Source organism: Ursus arctos, unplaced genomic scaffold, assembly GCF_023065955.2.
Source record: "Ursus arctos isolate Adak ecotype North America unplaced genomic scaffold, UrsArc2.0 scaffold_32, whole genome shotgun sequence".
NCBI classification, from domain to species: Eukaryota; Metazoa; Chordata; class Mammalia; order Carnivora; family Ursidae; genus Ursus; species Ursus arctos.
The window spans coordinates 7,179,099-7,199,968 of NW_026623008.1; the positions used below are offsets into that span (position 1 = coordinate 7,179,099).

The 20,870-nt window shown below is 40.6% G+C and overlaps 1 protein-coding gene across 6 annotated transcripts in view; it reads left to right on the plus strand.

Moving 5' to 3' along the window:
* The first annotated feature begins 2,446 nt into the window (after positions 1-2,446).
* KIF1B (kinesin family member 1B) overlaps positions 2,447-20,870 on the plus strand; it is a 135,244-nt gene continuing 116,820 nt past the window's right edge. For 3 of the 6 annotated variants that reach the window (XM_026519872.4, XM_044391495.3, XM_044391496.3), the window contains exons 1-2: positions 2,447-2,754; positions 16,782-16,964. In XM_026519872.4, the coding sequence (XP_026375657.1) occupies positions 16,859-16,964 (106 nt within the window). In that variant the 5' untranslated portion in view covers positions 2,447-2,754; positions 16,782-16,858. The remainder of the gene's footprint in view (positions 2,755-16,781; positions 16,965-20,870) is intronic. The other 3 variants (XM_044391497.3, XM_026519870.4, XM_026519871.4) reach the window with 2 other exon arrangements.

The window sequence follows — 20,870 nt, forward strand, 5'->3', positions numbered from 1 at the left end:
TTATTTTGATGTTGTCCCAATAGTTTATTTTTACTTTTATTTCCCTTGCCTGAGGAGACAGATCTAGGATAATATTGCTACAATAGGTATTCTTTAAGTGTTTCATCAATACAGCCGTATATTTTTTTCCATACGGGTCTTGATCATCTTTTGTCAACCTAACCTTACATATTTAATAGTTTTACTGCCATATTTAATGATTTAATGAGATCTTTTAAAATCACATTTTCTAATTGTCTATTTCTATTGATTTTGGATTTTTGTATATTGATCTCGTATCCAGAAATCTTATTAGTTATAGTAGTATGGGTGTGTGCATCCCATTACTAGATCTTTTAATGTTATTTTCTTGCATTCCAGGGATAACCCAATGGGGCCATGGCTAAATTCAATTTTCTAGAACCTGACAAGTTTTAAAAGGTGCCTTTGGACAAAATCTGTAATCTTTTAGATGACAGAGAAATTGAATGGCCCTGCAGAGTAACTTCATCTATCAAAAGGGCAAAAGGCTTATGTAGAGCGGGCCATTTTGGACTTGAAAACTTGAACAGCCTTACCTGCCTCTGTTGACCCTTCTCATTGTGCTTTTGCCTAATTTCAGTGATGATTACCACCACATAACCTTCACTTCGTTTTAGATTCTTTTTAGAATGAGCTCCATTGAGAGCTCAAACAATATTAACTAACATCCAGGTTTTTGTAACTCTCCATGGTGCTTATCATAGTACTTACACAAAGAGCTCCAACCTAGGAAACACTTGGGGTCTACTGATGAATTGATGACCTTCTGTTCATTAACCCATTGGAATATCATTTTTGTTCTGACTTTCAGGAAGCTAAGAGCTGAGTTTTGTCCTCAGTGGTAGCACATTCCCTGACTCTGCTTTTTATTTTTATTTTTAAAGATTTTATTTATTTGACAGAGAGAGATAGACAGCCAGTGCGAGAGGGAACACAGACAGGGGGAGCTGGAGAGGAAGAAGCAGACTCCCAGCGGATGAGCCTGATGTGGGGCTCCATCCCAGGACTCTGGGATCACGCCCTGAGCCGAAGGCAGACGCTTAAGGACTGAGCCACCCAGGCGCCCCTTTAATATGACTTTTCTTTCTATGCACTGGGCTTATTCATATAGCCTTTCTCTCCCACCATATAGACTCTTATTATTTGTGTTTTTTTAAATTATTAATTTTACTCCTATGTTAATGTTATAGTTTTATTCCTTGTATGCTTCCATGGAAGTTACTTCAAATCCTTTTGTGGGTAGGTGGAGTTTAAATTCTACATAAAATGAGAAATGTTCGATAAATGTTGACCGGATGGAGAGTATGACGACTTTAGTGGGGATGCAGATTCTCCAAACTCATTAGTGTAGGAAATTAATTTTGATGTTTTAGTGTCTGCTTATAAGTAAAACACCCAAACCTGTACTGAATTCAGGGGGAAAATCCAATTTTACTTTGTTAGTAAATAAAAAAACATTTCACACCTTATAAAATAACGGTGCTTGGCACGATAATTGCACATATATGCCGTTGAATATTTTATTTCATTAGGTACTGAATTGGACCACTCATGAACAGTCGTGGGCTTTTCCCCTTTCGAGCCGTATCTAAATCTGATTTTTAGAAAATCGCTACTAGAGTGCTCGCGTTGTCCGGGTTGCTGAATTCCAACAACCCTCCTTCAAGGGCATCCTCCCGGAAGGGAGCTCGGGTCATTAGCTCAGGGACATACAAAGCGTTTTGTTCTTTTACTCACGGCCCTTACCCGGTCTCCCAAGGAGACAAGTTGAATGCCCACTAAGTCATGCTTTTCCATTACTCATTCCGCCTTTTCTCCCAAGGTGGCGTGTGGGAGGTGTTGTGATCGGGCTCGATAAGAATAGGCCGGGAAGCTTGCTGCGGGATAATACACTCATCCCTTTGCGTGTTTCAATTCCGACTGCGCCGTGTTTGGCGGCTTCACCCAGCGAGAAGCTTTCCAAACCGACTATGACTGCACACTCGGCCGCCTCCCATATTCATCTCAGCCCCTCCGCAGGCGCCTGGCCTCCACAGTCCCGCCCCGCTCCACTTGGCCAAGCTTTGTTCCCTTACAAGGCGGATCATCAGGTGGGCCAGGCGCGACTGCTGCCGAATAACGTCCTTCGCGGGTCACCCGGGAGGGGACTCTGGCCGCGGGCCTCCCCAACCCCGCAGCTCCGCACCCCCACACCCGCGCGGGCGCCCGGGCCACCAGGAGGCGCCCGGGCATCTCTGCAGCTCCTCGCCCCAACCCCTCTCTGGCTCTCCCTGCGATTGGCCGGCCGCCCCGAGCTCTAAGTCCCGATTGGCCGCCTCCCGCGTCAGTCGCGGACGTCGGGACGGGCCGAGGTGACGCACCGCGGCCGGGCTCGGGGCGGTGTCCGGCGCGGGCGGCTGCGGGCGGAGCTTCGCGAGGACCGACGCGGGGCAGTCAGACGGCGGCCGCCTTGGGAGGCGCCAGCGCGAGTCCGAGCCGCTCCCGTCCGCCGCAGCTGCCACCGCCGGCTCGTCGCCGCGCCCCGGCCTCCCGCAGTCCCGCCCTCCCCGCGCCGCGGCCCTAGATGCGGGGCCGGGCCGCTGCGTGATGGGGCTCCGGAGCGGCGCCCTGCGGCTCGCGGCGGCCGCTGCTCTCTCTGAGGAGCGTCGGTGCCGGGCCCCCCGCGCCCCCGCGCGCCGCGGCGCCTGCTGACCCGGCCCGTCCGTCCGCCCGTCCGTCCGCAGCGCGGCTGAGGTAAGGCGGGGGGCGGGCGGCGGTTGGCGCCGCGGCCGCCAGGGCTGGGGAGGGGGCCCTCTCGGGGGAGAGGAGGCCGGGCCGGGGCCGGGCGGGGTCCGAGCGGAGGAAACGCCGGGCCGGGCGGGAGCCGCGCCGCGCACCGGGGCGCGGGGTGGGGCGGGGCGGGGGACCCTCCCTGGCTGGCGAGCCCCGGCTTCGGGTCCAGCGGCCTGCTGGGTCGCCCGCAGTGTCCCACACCAGCCCTCGGCTGCCCCTGAGCCGCCGGACTCGGGCTGTGCCCAGCGGTCCGCCGGCCCGCCGCTGTCGGCTGCCTGTGTTCTCTGCGCACACTGCATCCCTGTGGAGCGGGCGCCGCGCCGTTTGGAAGCGCCGGTGCTCGTTTCCCCCCCATCCCCTCTCCCCCATTATGGTTGGCGTCGGAGCTGAGCCTGGGAATGGGATTATGCCCTTTTGCCAGATGAAGGTAGGAGGGGGCTTGGCGTGGCGGAGGGGAAGCCGATGGCGCGAGGACCGGAGAGAGGGGCGCGATGGAAAGGGAGGGGGCGTGTGGGATGCCGGCCAGCCGCGAGGAAGGCTGGTGTGGTCTCGGCGTTCAGCAGCTCAGGATCACTCTGGCAGCCATATTGGGAGGATGATCTGACAAATCCTTTAGTAGCCAAGTCCGGTTGCTGGAAGGCACCGAGTGACAGCCCTGGCAGCTTTCAGGGTGACTGGCCGCGCCAGAAGCCAAGTTGTGGGGGTTGGGAGCCTGCTCGAGCAAGCTAGTCATTGTTCGTGCAACACAACACATTCCGGCCCTAAAACCAGAATTGAACTCCCGAATCACTTTTTCTCCTTGGTGAATTGCTAAATGAGCTTCTGTGCTCAAGTGCCGTGAGGATTCCATTCTTGTTGGGGTGAAATACTGTGTTTCTCTGTTCATCTTGTATGACCAGTGCTGTGGACGTGGAGGCCTGATGATCATACCTTACATGTACACAGGCAGATCTGAGGATTGCTAAGGCCAGTTTACCAGTAGGGAGGCTTCGAGTTAGTATATTGCATTGGATGGGTAGATTTTCAGAGTAGCTCACCATGCAGAGATTTAGTAACCTGGCATATTCTGACAGTGGGAGAGGCATGCAGCAGTATTTCTGAGGATGCAGGTTGTCATCTTTGTGGAATCTGGAGGTAGCTGAAATTAGATTGTCAACAGATCCCTTGCTCACATATCTTACTGTTCTAGGCAGCTGTTCTGCCGACATTGAATATGTCGCTTTGTGTCATAGATGGGTCTGTCTGAGCCCCATGAAAGTGTGGTGATTGGATTCGAATAGCTCTTAAGTGATATCATGGTGGATATTTTATTTAAAGGCTGGCATTTTGTCAGCTTAGCTTAGTCATAATAAAATCTTAGCTTGTGTTCTCTTGAGGTGGTGCTTTCTAATTAACTTGGTGTGGCTGTTGGATTATGAGGCAGGTGGAGTTAAATAAGTACTGTGTAAGGATGGAGTATGAGGACTGCACACACCTTGGGGTTGTAAAGCAGATCTGGAAATGATCAATAACCGAATTCAGTGTGAGCCTGTAAATCTGCCTTCTCCTACATGCTTGATGTTTATAGGACCTGGAGAGTGGCATGCCTGTCTTTGTGCCCTTTGCTTTCAAACTCCATTTCTTAATGAACAAATTCCTGTAACTTAAGTTGAACTAGCTAAAAATTTTCAGTCAGGGTTTTCTAAGAAGAGTCTTAATACCCTATTTTTGTATTTCTACCGTTAAGCTTTCCTTTTAAAACTTAGTTGAATGAAAAATGGTGTCAGTAGAAACTAGTGCTTTTTGTATTACTTTAACATGAGAGAAATCCAGAATGTCTGTTTTAAAATTTCATGCCCCAATTAAAAACTATTTCTAAGTTTTAAATTTTTACAGTTACTTGATTAGCAAAAAAAGATCTGAAGAATTGTGGTTAAATATAATTTCAGCATTTGGTAAAATCAGACCTGATTGTGAATCTGATTTGGTGGCAGAGTCTTACGAATCCCTGCAGCTCTGCTCTGATGAATGTTTTTCCAAAATTTATCCAATTAAGTACAGCTTCGAAGGCTTTAAACAGACCATTTTTCCTTCCAAGACCAGATATGAATGCAGCTTTCCTTTTTTCTCTTTCCCACTTTGAATTTGTTCAGGGAATAAACTCTCAAGAAGAGTGCCAATAGTCTCTCCCAGGCCAAAGCTTTCTAGCCCGCTTCCCTGCCATGGTCTTGTTCTGGGTACAAAGTAAAGGACAACAATGGGCCCCTGCCTTCTAGTTTGTAAACCCCTTCTCGGGCTGCTAATCACAGCAGGACTTTTCCAGGAGTGAAGCATATCCTTTTGAACTTGTAAACTGATAGGATATAATTTTACAAGGCTCTGATGTGAAAGGTGTAGCCTGTCTACTTCATGTAGTTCTCTTTGAAAGATGGCCTTGTTGGAACAAACTAATGAATTTCTGGAGTTCATAAAAGTGTGGGTAAATATACATGCTTTCAGAACGTTTCTGCGTGCAGCTCATTAGAATAGAAGATAAATGAAGCGGATGTGACTGTGACAAGAAAAACCATACAGAAGGGTCCTGGGACTTCCCTTTGAGGTGGGCTTTCTGGTTAATGGCCCAGTGATTCATTTACGCTCACTTTTATGATCTGCATTACCAGTTTATTGACAGTGCATATAGAGATTTAGTTCTTCACTCTCAAGGAATTTACACTTTACCATTCGTATGCAGACATGGTAAGATAAAGTTAACTCAAGGTGTTTTCCGTTTCAGTACAGTTTAGTGGTTGAGTACAATTTAGTCCATACCGCGGTAGTTTCCATGGTTTTTATAGTCAGAGCCTTTTCCCTTTTGTATTGCCATATAATACTTACCTAATGGTCATTCGGTACTTTTATGATTGCTTTGTGGTTGTTTGTGTATGTGTTTGAAGTCAGAAGATTGTAAATGTCTGATGGATTAAAGAAATTTTTTAATACCATCCTCTACCATTGCTCTGTGTGATGTCTTTGATACTTGACTTAGTTCTCCCTCTGTCTGAATTTCTGACATCATCCTGGCAGATGTCAATGACTGTATAAACAATAACAACAACAATAGTGACAAAATAGCTCACTCATATTGAGCCCTTTCTGTGTGCTAGGCTCTTTTCCAAGTACTTTACATTGTTCGCTAATTTAATCCTTTTAACAACCATATGAAATAGATGCTCTTACCCCCTATTTTACAAATGAAGAAACAGGGTAAATGACTTCCCCCCAGGTCACTGGAAATGAGTACGTAACTACTGTACTAAACTTCTGTAACTACCTTTATCCATAAAATTCCTTGACTTCAGCTCAAGCAAACGTTAGCTTCATGCTGTTCCAGTAACTCAGTATTGTGGCCCCGTCTTCTACCTTGTCATCACCTCTGGATCTGTCTTAATGTCAGGTTGTTCTTCAGATCTGAAGCTCCGATCATTTATAGTTCTCACTTTTGTAGTCTCCCGTGTGCTCTCCCACATCGTCTCCTGGTCCATCAGCCTCTTCCACATTTTACTTGTCTTCCTTTAGTACGCTGTGACTTCTGGAGTGCACTGCTTCAGCTCTTTTCTTGCCAGCACTGGCAATCTTTAATTCTTTATTATTCTGCAAGACCCGTTATGCAGATGGCAGCCTTACATCCTTCCTACTACCCGTACCTTCTGTTTTTAGTCTGCCGTGGAGAAATCTCACACGGTGCTGGGGGTTAGTGCCACAATTAATGTGTAATCTTAGGTCTCCTCTAAATCTGTCTTTGGTGTTTGTTGAAGTAATTCTGTTCAGTTCCCTCCCCTGTTCTCCACAGTGACGTCAAAATTTTGACTGCTTTACTCAAGCCTCCCCACTGCTGCCCCATGCTTGGCTTAAAACCTTACCTAACATCTCATTGGGGAAAAAAGGCAAGACCCCCCCCCCCTTCCTCTTCTCTACGTAAAGAATTCTCTGGCTTCTTTCTTACCTTCTTTCCTCCAGTCTTAGAGAAAAGGTTACTCTCCAGACTTCAACTAATCCCTTGGCCTGTGTTCTGGATGTCATTGTCTTGTAATCTTTAGGGACTTGATGTATTTGGTTACTCTTTTCCCCTTTTGCTGTTTCCCTGTAGTCCCACCGTAGGGCCTTTGCTCTGACTCTTCTATCTAGAACCTGACATTAAGACAGATCCAAAGGTGATGACAAGGTAGAAGACGGGGCCACAATACTGAGTCACTGGAACAGCATGAAGCTAACGTTTGCTTGAGCTGAAGTCAAGGAATTTTATGGATAAAGGTAGTTACAGAAGTTTAGTACTCCTCCCCTGAAAGTCGCTTGGCTAACTCCTTCACCTTCTTCAAGTTTTTGCTTAAAGCCCACCACCTCAACAGGCCTACCCTAACCTCATTTATGCACGTGCACAGTGTTCCTCCCCACCATCCTCCTGAGCCGCCTGCCTTTGCTGTACTTTCTCTCCCTGGTAATGCTTATTATCACACTGCATTCTGGAGAAATTATTGTTTTAATGTCCCTACTTCGCCTACTAGAATTAGAATGTAAGCTCCTCCATGGCAGGGATATTTATCTGTTTCATTCATTGATTTATCCCAGACTCCTGGAGCTGCCTATCACATGGTAGGCACCTAATAAGTAGCTGTTGAATAAAGTATAGAAACATGAAGATCTCTCCTAATAAAAATGGGGAAGCAGGAAGAAAAATCCTTCCCTTGTTCCTGTTCCCTCCTAGCTGTCACTCTCCTGCCCCTCATAGCCAAGTTCTGGAAGCAAGAGGGTTCTTGTATTTCCATTTCTAGCTTCCTAATTACTCCCCAGCCCACCATCGATGGGCTTCAGTGGCCCTCCCTTCACCAACACCTGCTCTTGCCCTGGTTTCTAGCCTGTTATTGCTGAAACCAGGCGACACACTTCATGCCTTTGCTGCACTGGAAGCATTGCTTACTTCACACTCCCTCCTTCATTGACCTTTTGTCTGCTTCTGTTTGGTGGATCTGGTTTCAGATCTTGGCCTGCTTTTCTGGCCAGTCACAGTGTTACCAAATTCATTCAACACAAATTTTTGTGTGATTTTTAAAGTCTTTTGTTTTTAGGAACTAGAACTTTGACATATTTCTGATGTTAAGTAGCAGAATAGGTTTATTGCAGGAACTTTTTTGTGTATAATTTCTACTGCTTACAGCTTCTAAAAAGGTTTTAAGCAGCCTACCACAAATCCATAAATATAAGGGGGCTGTTAAAGTATTGATAAGAAAGAAAACTCTGTGTAACAGGAGGAAAAACTAAATAAATAAGTTACAGCAATTTGCGTAATGTGGTTATTATAATTTAGTTTTGAAACTTTTAGAAGTCAAGGTAGAAAGGGAAAGAAAATATACATATATATGTACGTATATATATATAATGGTTCATCAGGAGAAACTTTTTTTTTTTTGGTAATAAATTCTAAAACTGTAAGAGGAAAGTGTTACATCCTGATATAACGATGTACATACGAAGTGTTTTCAACAGGTCTTTAAGTAAAAGGAAAAAATGTTCTTCAAAGACCTTTTTAAAAAAAGTAATCCACCTGCTTTCCAAACGGAAGATACAACACTGAACTATAAACAGAGTCTTTTTTGTGAAGGGTATGACTAGTATGATTCAGATATTAACTCTGTATAAAGATAAACCTGAATTTCCCTGCAGAAAACTCATTATTTATCCCTTGTGAGAGTCTGGAATACTTGTATTGTCATCTAAATGAAAACATGCCTATTAAACTTTCTGTATCTGTTTATCATGTGGAAAGATTGACACATTGTTGACACATGGAAAAGTCTGACCTGCTTTCTTGCCCAGTTGGTGAGCTACCTCCCAGGCTGGTAGCTGCAGAGGTGTGGTCATGGGGAAGTTTTAGAAGGAGGGAACCTTGGCTCATACCAGATTTTTTCTTTACTTTTTTTTTTTTTTTTGGTCATGCCGTCTCTTTAAGGGCAGGGGCTCAGCTCATACCAAATTTGAATTAACCTCTGATTGAAACTTACCCTTTCTACACTATAGCTGAGCTGACTTCATTTTAGACTGGACAATTCCAGGAGAAGGTGTTGTCTGTCATCCACTTTGACAATAGAAGAGCTTCAGTGGAATGTGGGATTTGAGTGGCAGAATTCCCAGCAGAGCTGCTAAAATAAAATTATGAGACAGCTTCAGATATTAGAACGAATTGACTTACTAGATCGAGTTTAGTATTAACCAACTAGACTTTGGAAGAAAAAAGAAAAAAAAATCACTTTCATTTAGAATATTTTATGCCATAGGAGCTGTTGTCTCTTTTTAATTTATTTTTATTTTTTAAGCTGTATGCTCAGTGTGGGGTTTGAACTCATGGCCCTGAGGTCAGGAGTCACATGCTTTACCGACTGAGCCAGCCAAGTGCCCCTAGGAGCTGTTGTCTCTTGATGCACCTCCTGGTGTATGAATAAAATCATGTTATTGGTGAAAAGGAAGATCCTTGGTTTATTAATTTCAGTGACAGGACGACGTGTGTCTAATAAGTCCAAAACTGTATTTTAAGACTTATTTTAGATAGTGGTTTAAAGAACGCAGTTGGAGAGTCTGGATGAGCTAGTTTAACCCCGTTTGAGATTGAAAATCTGATCTGTCAGGAGACTTTTCCTGTGCAGTCTGATTCTTGGCATTGGGTTAAAATGCAGAAGGAAGCTTTTCCAACATGTGATTCATTTTGAGCTTTCACAGTTTGGCTCATGGCTGATTTTTATTCATAGAGTCGAAGACCAAGAATAGACAGGTAATTCATACACATAGAAAAATAAATTTTTACTTTTGAGGGGGGCATTTTATCAGAATAACCATGGCCAGTGACAAGAGTCCTAAAATCTGCTTGGTCCTCATGGAAATTATTGGCCTGAGAGATGCAAAACTTACAATAACGAAGTTTTCATAGCATCTCAAAATGGGCTCACTGGCTACAGATATTTACTTGTGGGGACCCATTCATTCTTTAAGTTATAGTTCATTTTTTAAGCCATAATTCATTGGAAAAGATCTTTTAAATAGACTGCTTGTTGCTATTGTAAATTTGATACTGTATAGTAAATTGTGTGAATATTGAATTTAAAAGACTGAGTTTCTTGGTTAAATTCTATTTTCATTTGTGACAAACATGTACTGAATACTGTTATCAGTGCATGAGAGTTAAGTGAACTACTGGCTGCAACATAGGGCAGATGGAGTAAGTAGGAAAATGAATCAACACGTTTTTAAGGAGCAAAGAGAAAGAAGGTATCACTTTTGCCTCAGAAAGGGGCACATTAAGGAACATGTGACTTAACGCTTCCTGCTTCGTGGTGATATTTGACCTTGTCCTCAAAAGATACGGACTTGTAATAGGTTGAGAAGCGAGATTGAGCTTCCAGGAGTAGTGTGTTTGGTGCAGTAAGAGGGTGCTTGGTGGAGAAGGCTTGAAGCTGGGCAATGAAAACGGAGGCTGGGGAAGAGGTTGGATTGTGGAGGCCCTTGAATTTTTAGGTTATGTTCTGAGGCCACGGAAACCAATGGAAGGTTTTTAAGTAGAGGAAATGACATGAACTGACTTCTGTTTTAGGAATATAATTCTGGCTGTTTTCTATAGAAAAGGAATATTACAAAAGCAAACCAACCAAAAACTAGTATTATTTCATTTCTGTTTATTCACTGCTGAAAGGTCAGTTTGAGAATTAATCTTCTCCTTAGGCTCCTAATTGTCCAGGGAGCCTCAGGGCAAGTTCAATTGCACAAGATCAAAGTTAAGCAATTGGGCAAAAATTCAGAAAAATTCAAATACATTTGGGCCTGTTTTATTATCCCTTCATTGTGTGAATGCTTCTGGAATTTTTGCTCCATTCCACTTTCCTGATGCTTCTAATTGTGTCATAGGAAGGAAAACTGGTCAGAGGAACAGTCTAGAACTGAGGCTGTGTAAGTGATTTAGAGTATGTGTGATTATCTTTCCTACCTTCCTTTCTTCCTTTGGCTGCTCAAAGCTCAGAGAATAGTTTTTATGCTAATTAAAACAAGTATTGTTTTCCTATAACTTCCTAAAAGTGTTCTGTAATTATTGTTTCCAACTGGAACTTAAGCCTGATTTCAGACTTATATAATTGGTAATTTTTCTTAAAGAGCCAGGGAATTTTGAAGCTGTAATTCTTTGCTGTAATTCTATTATACTGTTTATAGTAGTAGAGAAGTAACAAAGTAACACTTTCTGTGGTTTATTTAACTGTAGTTTCCTATTACTGTGTAAAAAATTTTTTTAAACATTTTATTTATTTGAGAGAGAGAGAGTGAGCAGGGGTGAGGGGCAGAGGGAGAAGCCGACTCCCCACCAAGCAGGAAGCCTGATGCCATGCCAGGCTCCGTCCCAGGATCCCAGGATCATGACCTGAGCAGAAGGCAGCGCTTAACTGACTGAGCCACCCACGTGCCCCTACTGTGTAAAATTTTAACTTACTTGTGAAGATGTTTGCAGGTTTACCTCAAGACAGTTAAATCAGAAAAAAAAAAAAAAAAAAAAATATATATATATATATATTTAGATTCAAATTGTTTGAGAAAAGTAATTTATTTGGGGGGAGTAATTAAAAAAATTTTTTTAATAATAATTCTTTATTATGTTAGTCACCATACAGTACATTTCACGTTTTTGATGTAAAGTTCCATGATTCATTACTTGCGTATAACACCCAGTGCACCATGCAATACGTGCCCTCCTTACTACCCATCACCGGCCTATGTACTTATCACTTCCAAAAAAGAATGACTGTTAGCTTTTTTAATTAGGAAGGAATTCGAAATCAATTTTATCCTTTTTCCTTTGATCAAATGACTTGTCTCTATTTTGGAACGACTTACGGTTTTTATTAATGCCATTCAGGCATGAGCCTATTGACACAATAACCAGGAATTCAACTAAAATATTTTAACTAGTATATTCAAGACCCTGTATCTAGGGGATTAGAAACATGACTAAAATTCAGTTCTTGTCCACGAGGAACTTAAAATATATAGTAGAGATAAGAAAAGTAAATAACTTCCTTGGCCTCAGGTTGGTGAGCTGAGTAGTAATAAATGGAGAGGCATTAGCATTTGGTTTGGAAAGTGGGGAGATTCTGTGAAGGCTTTAGAAATAGGTGACATACGAGTGGTCCTTAGAAGAATAAATTGGATTTTGAGAAGAATGGTAGACGACGAAGGGCACAGTGTTCCTTCTGGAACGTTGGAGCAAAGGCAGAGGGACAGAAAAGCATGAGATAATTTCAGGAAGCCCGTGGTGGGTGGTTGTTAAGGAATGTGGATGGAAGGCAGTGTTTTGTGGGCTTGTAAAGATAGGTGGTTTATGTCGCAGGACACATTGAATGCCATGTGGGAAGTGCAGTCATTGCTTGGGAGACAGTAGAGGAACTTTGAGGATTTTTAAGTGGACACTGATATGAACAGACCTGTGCTTCAGGAAGGCCAGTTTGTCAGTGCTGCGTGGTGTGAATGGAGTCGATGAATGTGGCAGTGTTGTGCAGTAGGGTTGGGGTAGAAGGAAGCAAGAGAAAGTGGTAAGGTTAACAGTCTTGGGTAAGAAATGTTGAAGATCTAAAAGGGATGGCAGGGATAGAAATGGAAAGAAATTTTATAGGTAGAAGCTATGTAATTTGGCAGTTGATTAGACGAATAGAAGAAGCAAGCAGGTGTTGGAGATGTTAGTGGCTTGGTTCCTAGTCACAAATGCATGGTTCTTGCTATCTAAATCCCCGCAAGGACGTTTCAGCCTTTGTTGTCTGTTTGTAAATCAGTCAGAAGCATTCAACACTTTGGCAGGCCTTGGATAGCATACAAAAGAAGAAGTTTTTGGTTTTTTAACTTAAATATCTACAGTATTCAATAATTGTCATTTTGGCAAACTTGTTTATTCTATCTTCCCTTACAAATTTCTTAACATTATCTGATACCCAGTCTATGTTCAGACTAATCTGATATCTAAGAAATGTTTTTTTTTTTGAGGAGTTTCTTGATTAAAAAAATCATTGCATTTGGTTGGTAACTAACACAAGTCTCTTTTATTACACCCCCTCCCCCATGCTATTTATTTTAAGAAACTGGGTGACATGACCTGTAGATTTTTCCATATTCTGGGTTTGGCTGATTGTATCTTTCAGGTGTCATTTAAATTTTTCATTTGCTCCCCTAAGTGTCCTGTAACTGGTAGTCTGAGCTGAGGCTCATTCTCTTCATTTTTTTTTTTTTAAAGGGGTAGGATAAGAATACTTCCTAGGTGGTGCTGTGTGTTTCCCATTATAATACATGTGGAAGCATAGACCACCCAGGTGTCCCATTTTTAGGGATGTTCAGATTGATTGTTTGGCTTAGTTACTGTCACCCTAATCCAAGCAATAAAATGTTCCCACATCAACCAGCCATTCATCTAAGGCTTTTTTTTTTTTTTTTTTTGTAGCTAGTGACAGTTGTTGCAGAGAGCCTTTATATCAGTAGGGTTGGAAAATGGTGACATTCCAATTCTGTCATCTCTTCTGCAGTTATTAGCCGGACTTTTTTTTTTTGTGAAAAGAACTTGTCCTCATTGACTATTTGGCTGTCCTGGAGTATAGTTTATACAGGATATACAGACTGGGCGTATGCTTACTTTTTTATTTGCCAGTTTTCAGAATAATGAGGCTTTTTAAAATATGAACTTGTGAATTTATATATTTGATGTTCTTCAGTCCATTTGTGGTTTGTATGAATGTATTTATTTTTATGCTCTAATTATTCCGTGTTTGGGAGCCCCTTTGAGTTGGCACTTGTGTCCTTTTGCCATGACTGTTTATCTTTGATAGATTTCGTGCTTATGATCACAATACAATGTCCCAGGATCATCTTGAAATTTCTTTTTTTTTTTTTTTAAGATTTTATTTATTATTTATTTGACAGAGAGAGAGACAGCCAGCGAGAGAGGGAACAGAAGCAGGGGGAGTGGGAGAGGAAGAGGCAGTCTCCCAGCAGAGGAGCCTGATGTGGGGCTCGATCCCATAACGCCAGGATCACGCCCTGAGTCGAAGGCAGACGCTCAACAACTGAGCCACCCAGGCGCCCCCATCTTGAAATTTCTTGCCCAGCCTTGGAATTAGCCGTTTTTTCAAGGAGCCCAAGTTCAAAGAGTTTCTTGAGGCAATAGGAGTTTCACTTTGGGAAGCTATTAAAGAACAGTTTGAGATAGAATGCAGTCACATGAAATGATAGCAGGGTTCTCATAATGTGTTTGGGGCTATAAGTGCTGTAGGAAATACCAGTGATTCCTGGAATATTTGGGTAGTCATTTAGTAAGAGGTAAGACTAAAGCTGCCCAACAAATAGAAGAATGAAAATTCATGTCCCCAATGTAGGGGAGAAATTGTTAGGAAATGTGAAAGAGCATGTGTAGGGGTTGGTAAAGGAGCTTGACTAGAACACCGAGTACCTCGACTTTGGTCTTGATGTTGTAAGCATGGGGAATAAGAGAAGGTTCTTGAGTTTGGAAGTGAATTTGAAAGTCATGCTTTAGAAAGGTTAACTTGCAGCAAGGTTAAGAATGTACAACATAATCTTTGGAAAATGAAAAACAAAAACTCCAATTTCAGAGCTGTTGAATACCAGGCTCATTTGTTTTTCATAAGACCGCTGTGTGGTTCCGTTTTGTGCAACCCTGTGTAAGGACTATTGGATTAAAATGAAAAGCTCAAAGATCAGTTCCACTATTCCAAGTATGGTAGGCATGAGGTAGTGAGGACTAGATTAGGCAGTGGCAGTGGGGGGGGGGGGGGTAATGGCAATGGGAATGAGAGGAAGGAATTGATAGAAATATGCAAACTTATGTTTTTAAAGTTTTGCTATGGTATATCATTAATAATGTTAACACTAATAAAAGGATTCAAAGAGAAAGAAACAAAGATGACGGCAAGGTTTATGATATGGGGTCAGATAAAAGTGGGAAGATTGGCAGAGATTGATAGTTTGGGGGAGAAGATAATGAGGCGTGTTGAGAGTTCAGATGTGGCTGTATATCACAGTGAACTTTGGGTGGGGATTGAAGTGTGTTCTGTGTCTTGCTTTTTCTGAATACTTCATTCGCTCTTTTGGCAGAGTACTCAGCTAGTGACTATAGGTGATGCTCTATTGACTGGGAGAGTTAATAACTCTAAACTTTCATTTGATAAATGTGATTACAATAAAGGTTTGATATATTAAGCAAGAACCATCTGTTTAATGTTAAATAAAATGGGAAACAGACTGGAAAAACATCACAGCAAATATAAAAAACATTAATATCAATAAATACTACAATTATTTGAAACAAAACCAAAAAAATGTCAGCAAACCAGGCAAAGGACTTGAACAGGTAATTCTCACAACTGGGAAATATACAGTTAACCCTTGAACAACGTAGGGGTTAGGGGTGCTCCCCCCCCCCAGTGTAGGGGAAAATACATATATAACTTGTGACTCCCCAAAATTTAACTGCTAACAGCCCACTGTTGACCAGAGCCCAATATAACGAGTTGATGAACAGATATTTTGTGTGATACATGTGTTATGTACTATATTCTTAGAAAAAAGAGAAGAAAATGTTAAGAAAATTATAACGAAGAGAAAATATATTTACAATACCTTACAGTGTTTGTCGAAAAAAATCCACGTGCAAGTGGACCTGCGCATTTCAAGCCCATATTGTTCATTGGTCAAGTGCAATTCATTAATTCACTCCTTCAACAAACATTTACTGCGCTCTTTCATCAGGCACTGGTCTAAGTGGTAGCAAACAAGATCTCTGAGGATTCAGATGGAGGCATGAGAGATGGACAATAGATGTGTTCCAAAAAAAACAAGAATTTCAAATAGTGCCGTTAGAAAATAAGAGAGGGTAATGAGGTGGAGAGTGGCTTTTTGGTTTTTATTTTGTTTTGTTTTGTTTTGATTGATTTTTTACTTTTCTTATTGGAAAGCAGTAGTAGTTGTGCTGCTGTAGTTTAGGATTGCTAATCTCTACTTAATTATGTGGGGAAAATGAGATTGAAGTTTTATTGGGGTTCCCTGATAATTGGACTTATATGTGGTTTTCTTTTTCAGTTTTTTCTTTTGTTTGGTTCCTCTTGAATACGTTTATATAATGGATAGAGTGCAGATTGAGATCTGTCGTTTCTTGTGGAGGTTACTTACGTGGGTTTTTTTTCACAGAATAGTGTTTGTTTTGTTCTGTTGGGAGGGAAACTATTCCCCTGAAAAATATTCACATTTTTTCCTCTGGCTTCATTTAATAGTGAAATGTAGTGATTTGATTTTGCCATGAGTCAGTGGCACATTCAAGGGTAGAACCTTCTCTGGAAACTTCTCTGCTCATTGTAAAGGATGTTTGTAAGGGTCACATGAGGTACATGTGGAAATTAAAGGAATCCCTGGGTACTTAGAAGTGGAAGGAGATGCTGGAGTTTATCTTTGTCCTTTGCTGTTTAATTATATATCATGTAACTGAATGTTTCAAACTGCAATTGAAGTATAGAAGTTCAGAGCATTTCTTTAAAGGAAGGTGATGAGTTTTGCAGATAGGAAGTTACTTGTGTAAGGAACTCTGTGTAACAGATAAGCATTTGGTACTTTTCATATATTACTGAAGATTGATCCAGAAAAACAGAGAACAAGAAAGATGCCTGTTACTGCAGTTATATTTATTATTGTTGTTGTTATTATTTTATTATTATTAAGTTTAGGGACTTTTTAGGTATGGGAAAGAGATAATGGAATAGGAAAATAAGTCTCAGTCTTTAATTTTCTATTTGGAAATTTTTGAGAATATAAGATCTATGGGAAGAAAAGGGACGAGATTTTTAGAAATGGAAATAGAAATAGTCCAGAGACGTAGGGGAGTAGCCTTTATGCTCGTGTTAGCCCATGCTTTTTTAAATTCTGACTACCTGTGTGGATTGCTTTCTTTTTAGAGGAAACTTGAACATAACTTCAAAAGAAGATTTGATTCTTTATTCCTGGACTGCATATATATAATAAGACCATCAGAATGTCGGGAGCCTCAGTGAAAGTGGCTGTGCGGGTTCGGCCCTTCAATTCTCGGGAGACCAGCAAAGAGTCCAAGTGCATCATTCAGATGCAAGGCAACTCGACCAGTGAGTACATGCTATTTTCTATTAATTATATCTCATCTTCCTGTCCTTTCTCTGTTCCCTTACTGTGAACAGAATAAACGAACACTTGTGTAGTAACACTTCGAACTTTGCTACTCTGATCCACTAAATGCTTCCCCCTGTGGTATTTGTGATAGTATATTTAAGTATGGACTGTTTATTTTGTTCTTCACAATTGAGAAATCCCTGGAGAACTACCCTAATTTAGCTAAAGTTACTACGTTGAAATCTTTATGATAATAAAGGTGTAAGCAGTGATTTTTTACTAAATCATGATATGAAATGTATCTATTGAGGCTCTAAAATTATTTTTCTTTCTTGATTTTAAATGGTACTTGAGCTTGCCAAGATGGTCTTAACTTACTCTCCTTCCTTACAGTAGTTCTTTGAGTTGAACAACAGATATAGCTGCAATCGATAATAAACTTGTAAATTTATTACTAAAGTTATAAGTAATAATTTGCTTATAATTTTTTTTACAATTAAGATGATTTATTAATGAAATTTGAGTCATTGCTTTTTAGCTTCTTTCTTCATATTTATTGCTTAAGTGAAAAATGACTTAAGCTAGTTTATTTTGTACTTGAATTAATAATGCCTTGAAATGGATTTGTAGGCAAATTATTAAAGTAGTGATAGGTTCTGCTGTCTTGAAACCTACAACTTTTTGATAAAGCAGAATCATTGCTCTTCCAGACACACGTTAATACTGAGTTGTTAGGGAAACCACTCTGATTTCATCTATTTGTGGGCCATTTGCCAGTGTTCTCTGTAGAGGATTCTATCAGTGGAAAATAAAATTGTATATATTTAAGGTGTACAATGTGATGTTCTGATATAGGTACACATTGCAAAATGATTACCACAATCCACAGTAATTAATGTATCCACCACCTCTGATAGTTGCCCTTTTTTTGTGTGGGCATGGTGACAACACTGGAGATCTGAGATGCCTTGGTGGCTCAGCCAGTTAAGTATCTGCCTTTGGCACAGGTCATGATCCCAGGGTCCTGGGATTAAGTCCCACATCGAGCTCCTTGCTCAGCGGGGCACCCGCTTCTTCCTCTGCCTGCTGCTCCCCATGCTTGTGTGTGTGCTCTCTCTCTCTATTAAATAGATAAATAAATAAATCTTAAAATAAAAACACTGGAGATCTATTTCTCAGCAAATTTTAAGTATACAATACTTTATTATTAACTGTAGTCACTGTGCTGCACATTAGGTCTCCAGGACTTATCATCTCAGGACTAAAAGTTTGTATCCTTTGATCAATATCTCCCCTTTGCCCCCATCCCTACCCTCTGGTAACCACCATTCTGTTCTCTGTTACTATGAGGTTGCCTCTTTATTTGATTTTTTAAAAAGATATGAGTCCATGAATAATAATAATAACAATAAATTATTAATTAATAATTTATTATTATTATTATTTAAAGATTTTATCCATTTTTTGACAGAGAGAGAGACAGCCAGCGAGAGAGGCAACACAAGCAGGGGAGTGGGAGACGAAGCAGCAGGCTCCCAGCAGAGCAGGGACCCCGATGTGGGGCTTGATCCCAGGACACTGGGATCACGCCCCAAGCCAAAGGCAGACACTTAACCACTGAGCCACCCAGGCGCCCCTGAGTCCATGAATTATATCCTATGAGTAATTGTAGAAGAAAAAGATGCAAAATGTAGTATTGAATTGTACACTTTAAATGGGTGAAAGGTGAACTTTGTAGGGTATGAAATTTTAAGTTTTTTAAGAAAGGGCAGTATTGATCATTTGCTCCTTAAAGTTTGAGCTAGATTAGTAATTGAACTAGAGAACAAATGTATGTTTGTTTGTTTATTTACTTATAAACAATTTTATTTATTTGAGAGAGCACGAACGGAATGGGGGAGGGGTGGGGAGGGGCAGAGGGACAAGCAGACTGCCTCCTGGAGTCCCCGAGATCATTACCTGAGCTGAAGTTAGACGCTTAACCAACTGAGCCACCCAGGTGCCTGAGAACAAATGTTTCTGGTCTTAAATGTCACTCATTTAAGCTATGTTATTATTTGTGCTTCATTTTAAGAGTTAAATTTTACACAGTAGATAACTGAATCTTTGCTCAGGGGCCATGCTAATTTGTAGCAGTCCAATTTTAGTATATGTGCTGCTGAAGTGAACCCACTAAATCCTTATTATTGAGCTCTTGTTTCTCTCTGCAAAATGTATTTAATTATAACTTAGTTTGGAGGCATTTTTGGCTGTTGGCATTGCCTCTAAAAATGCTGGTGCATATCACAAGTTCCTTTAAAACGTAGACTTTAGGAAATCCTGGATCAGGAGCCAGAATTAATCCTAAAAAGAACTACTTTTCTCTGTGATGTTTTGCATACTAAGCTATCCAGGAGAAATCCCAGTGTCACGGGTATCTGTTGCTACTTTCCTTATAGGGTTGCAAATCTTACTAAAAACTTGTAAGTAGAAAATGAGTATTAAAAGGCCATATTCATGAAATGCAAAAATCAATTTATTATATAACAAAAACAAATGGAAAAGTCTTATTAATATACATAATGATACTAGTGGTTTTTTCCTTGATGACAAATTGTTTTAGAATGCCCACATCTTAAATTGGCTTTATAGCCAATTATAAACTTATGTTTATATTCATTGTCAAAGTCAAATACATTGTGTTCATTTTCCCACAGTTTTATTTTTGTGATTAGGTGAAACCTTCATTCACATGGTATAAAATTCAAAAGGTATAAAGAATATACAGTTAAAACACTTCCTCTCACTTATCATGTAGCCAACCTGTTTCTCTCCCCAGAAGCAACTTGTGTTTCATTTCCTTCCAGAGATAGTGTAAGCAGCACAATATCTTTTTCTAAGATAGTTTTTTTTTTACCATTTTAATTAGTGACAAGTTATAATTTTAGCTTACTTTTCAGTCTTGACTGATTTGTATGTTTTATTTATTTATTTTATTACCCCTTCCCCCAGCAGCATATGTTTTAAATACCTGAATAATACAGTTCATGTTTATAATTTGTAATAGTTGTTTCCTTTGAGATTTTAGCATGAAAGAATATCCATGTAAGTTAGTAGGGTTTTATATCGACTATATATGTAACGGAATGAATACTAAATAGAGTATCAAAAAAAAATAATCAACTGACCATCTAGGAGAAGAAAACTATTACCGTATGCAGTAAAATTTAAAGTTTTTCTGTAGTTCTGCATAGTTTGAGAAATGGATCTGGGTGTGCTAGGTTTTCTGACTTTGTTGTTTGTTTGATCATACAGACTAAAAGCGCACTAAGAAATTATTAATGGATTACAAAAAAGGTGTTAGAGCTCATTGTTTCTAAGATACATAGATTTCTTTTTGACCTTGTTGTTTTGATTGTATAGAAAGTACTGTCGGTTTACGGGAAAAAATAAAATTATCCAAATATGATTTTCACTCTGGTTGAAAAATGTCAAATGTTTTCACTTGTAGTAGGTAGCAAACTGAAGGGGAAAATAAGATCCCTAGTTGTACACCTTTTGAGGATAGGGCCGTATATCTTATAGCTCATGAGGATGTAAGTTCTGTTCACCAGTCTTGCTTCTCTCCTACAAAAATCTCTCCAGAATTATTGGACATATTGATTTACCTTTTTATGAAATATTCATGAAGAAATGCCTAGTTTTTATCAAAAGTAATAGTTTGGTTATAGTAGGCATGGGCATCTTGTACTGGTCATATGAGAACCAGTCTTTGGACCATGTTAAGCACGGTGCTGAACTACCAAATGGTTTTTCCATCATACTTTGTTTAAAACTGTTGTAGACAACAGGCTGGGTGGCTCTGTTCTGCCTTACCTTTTTTTTTTCCCTCTTGCGAGTTTGCTCTAATGTGAATCTATAGG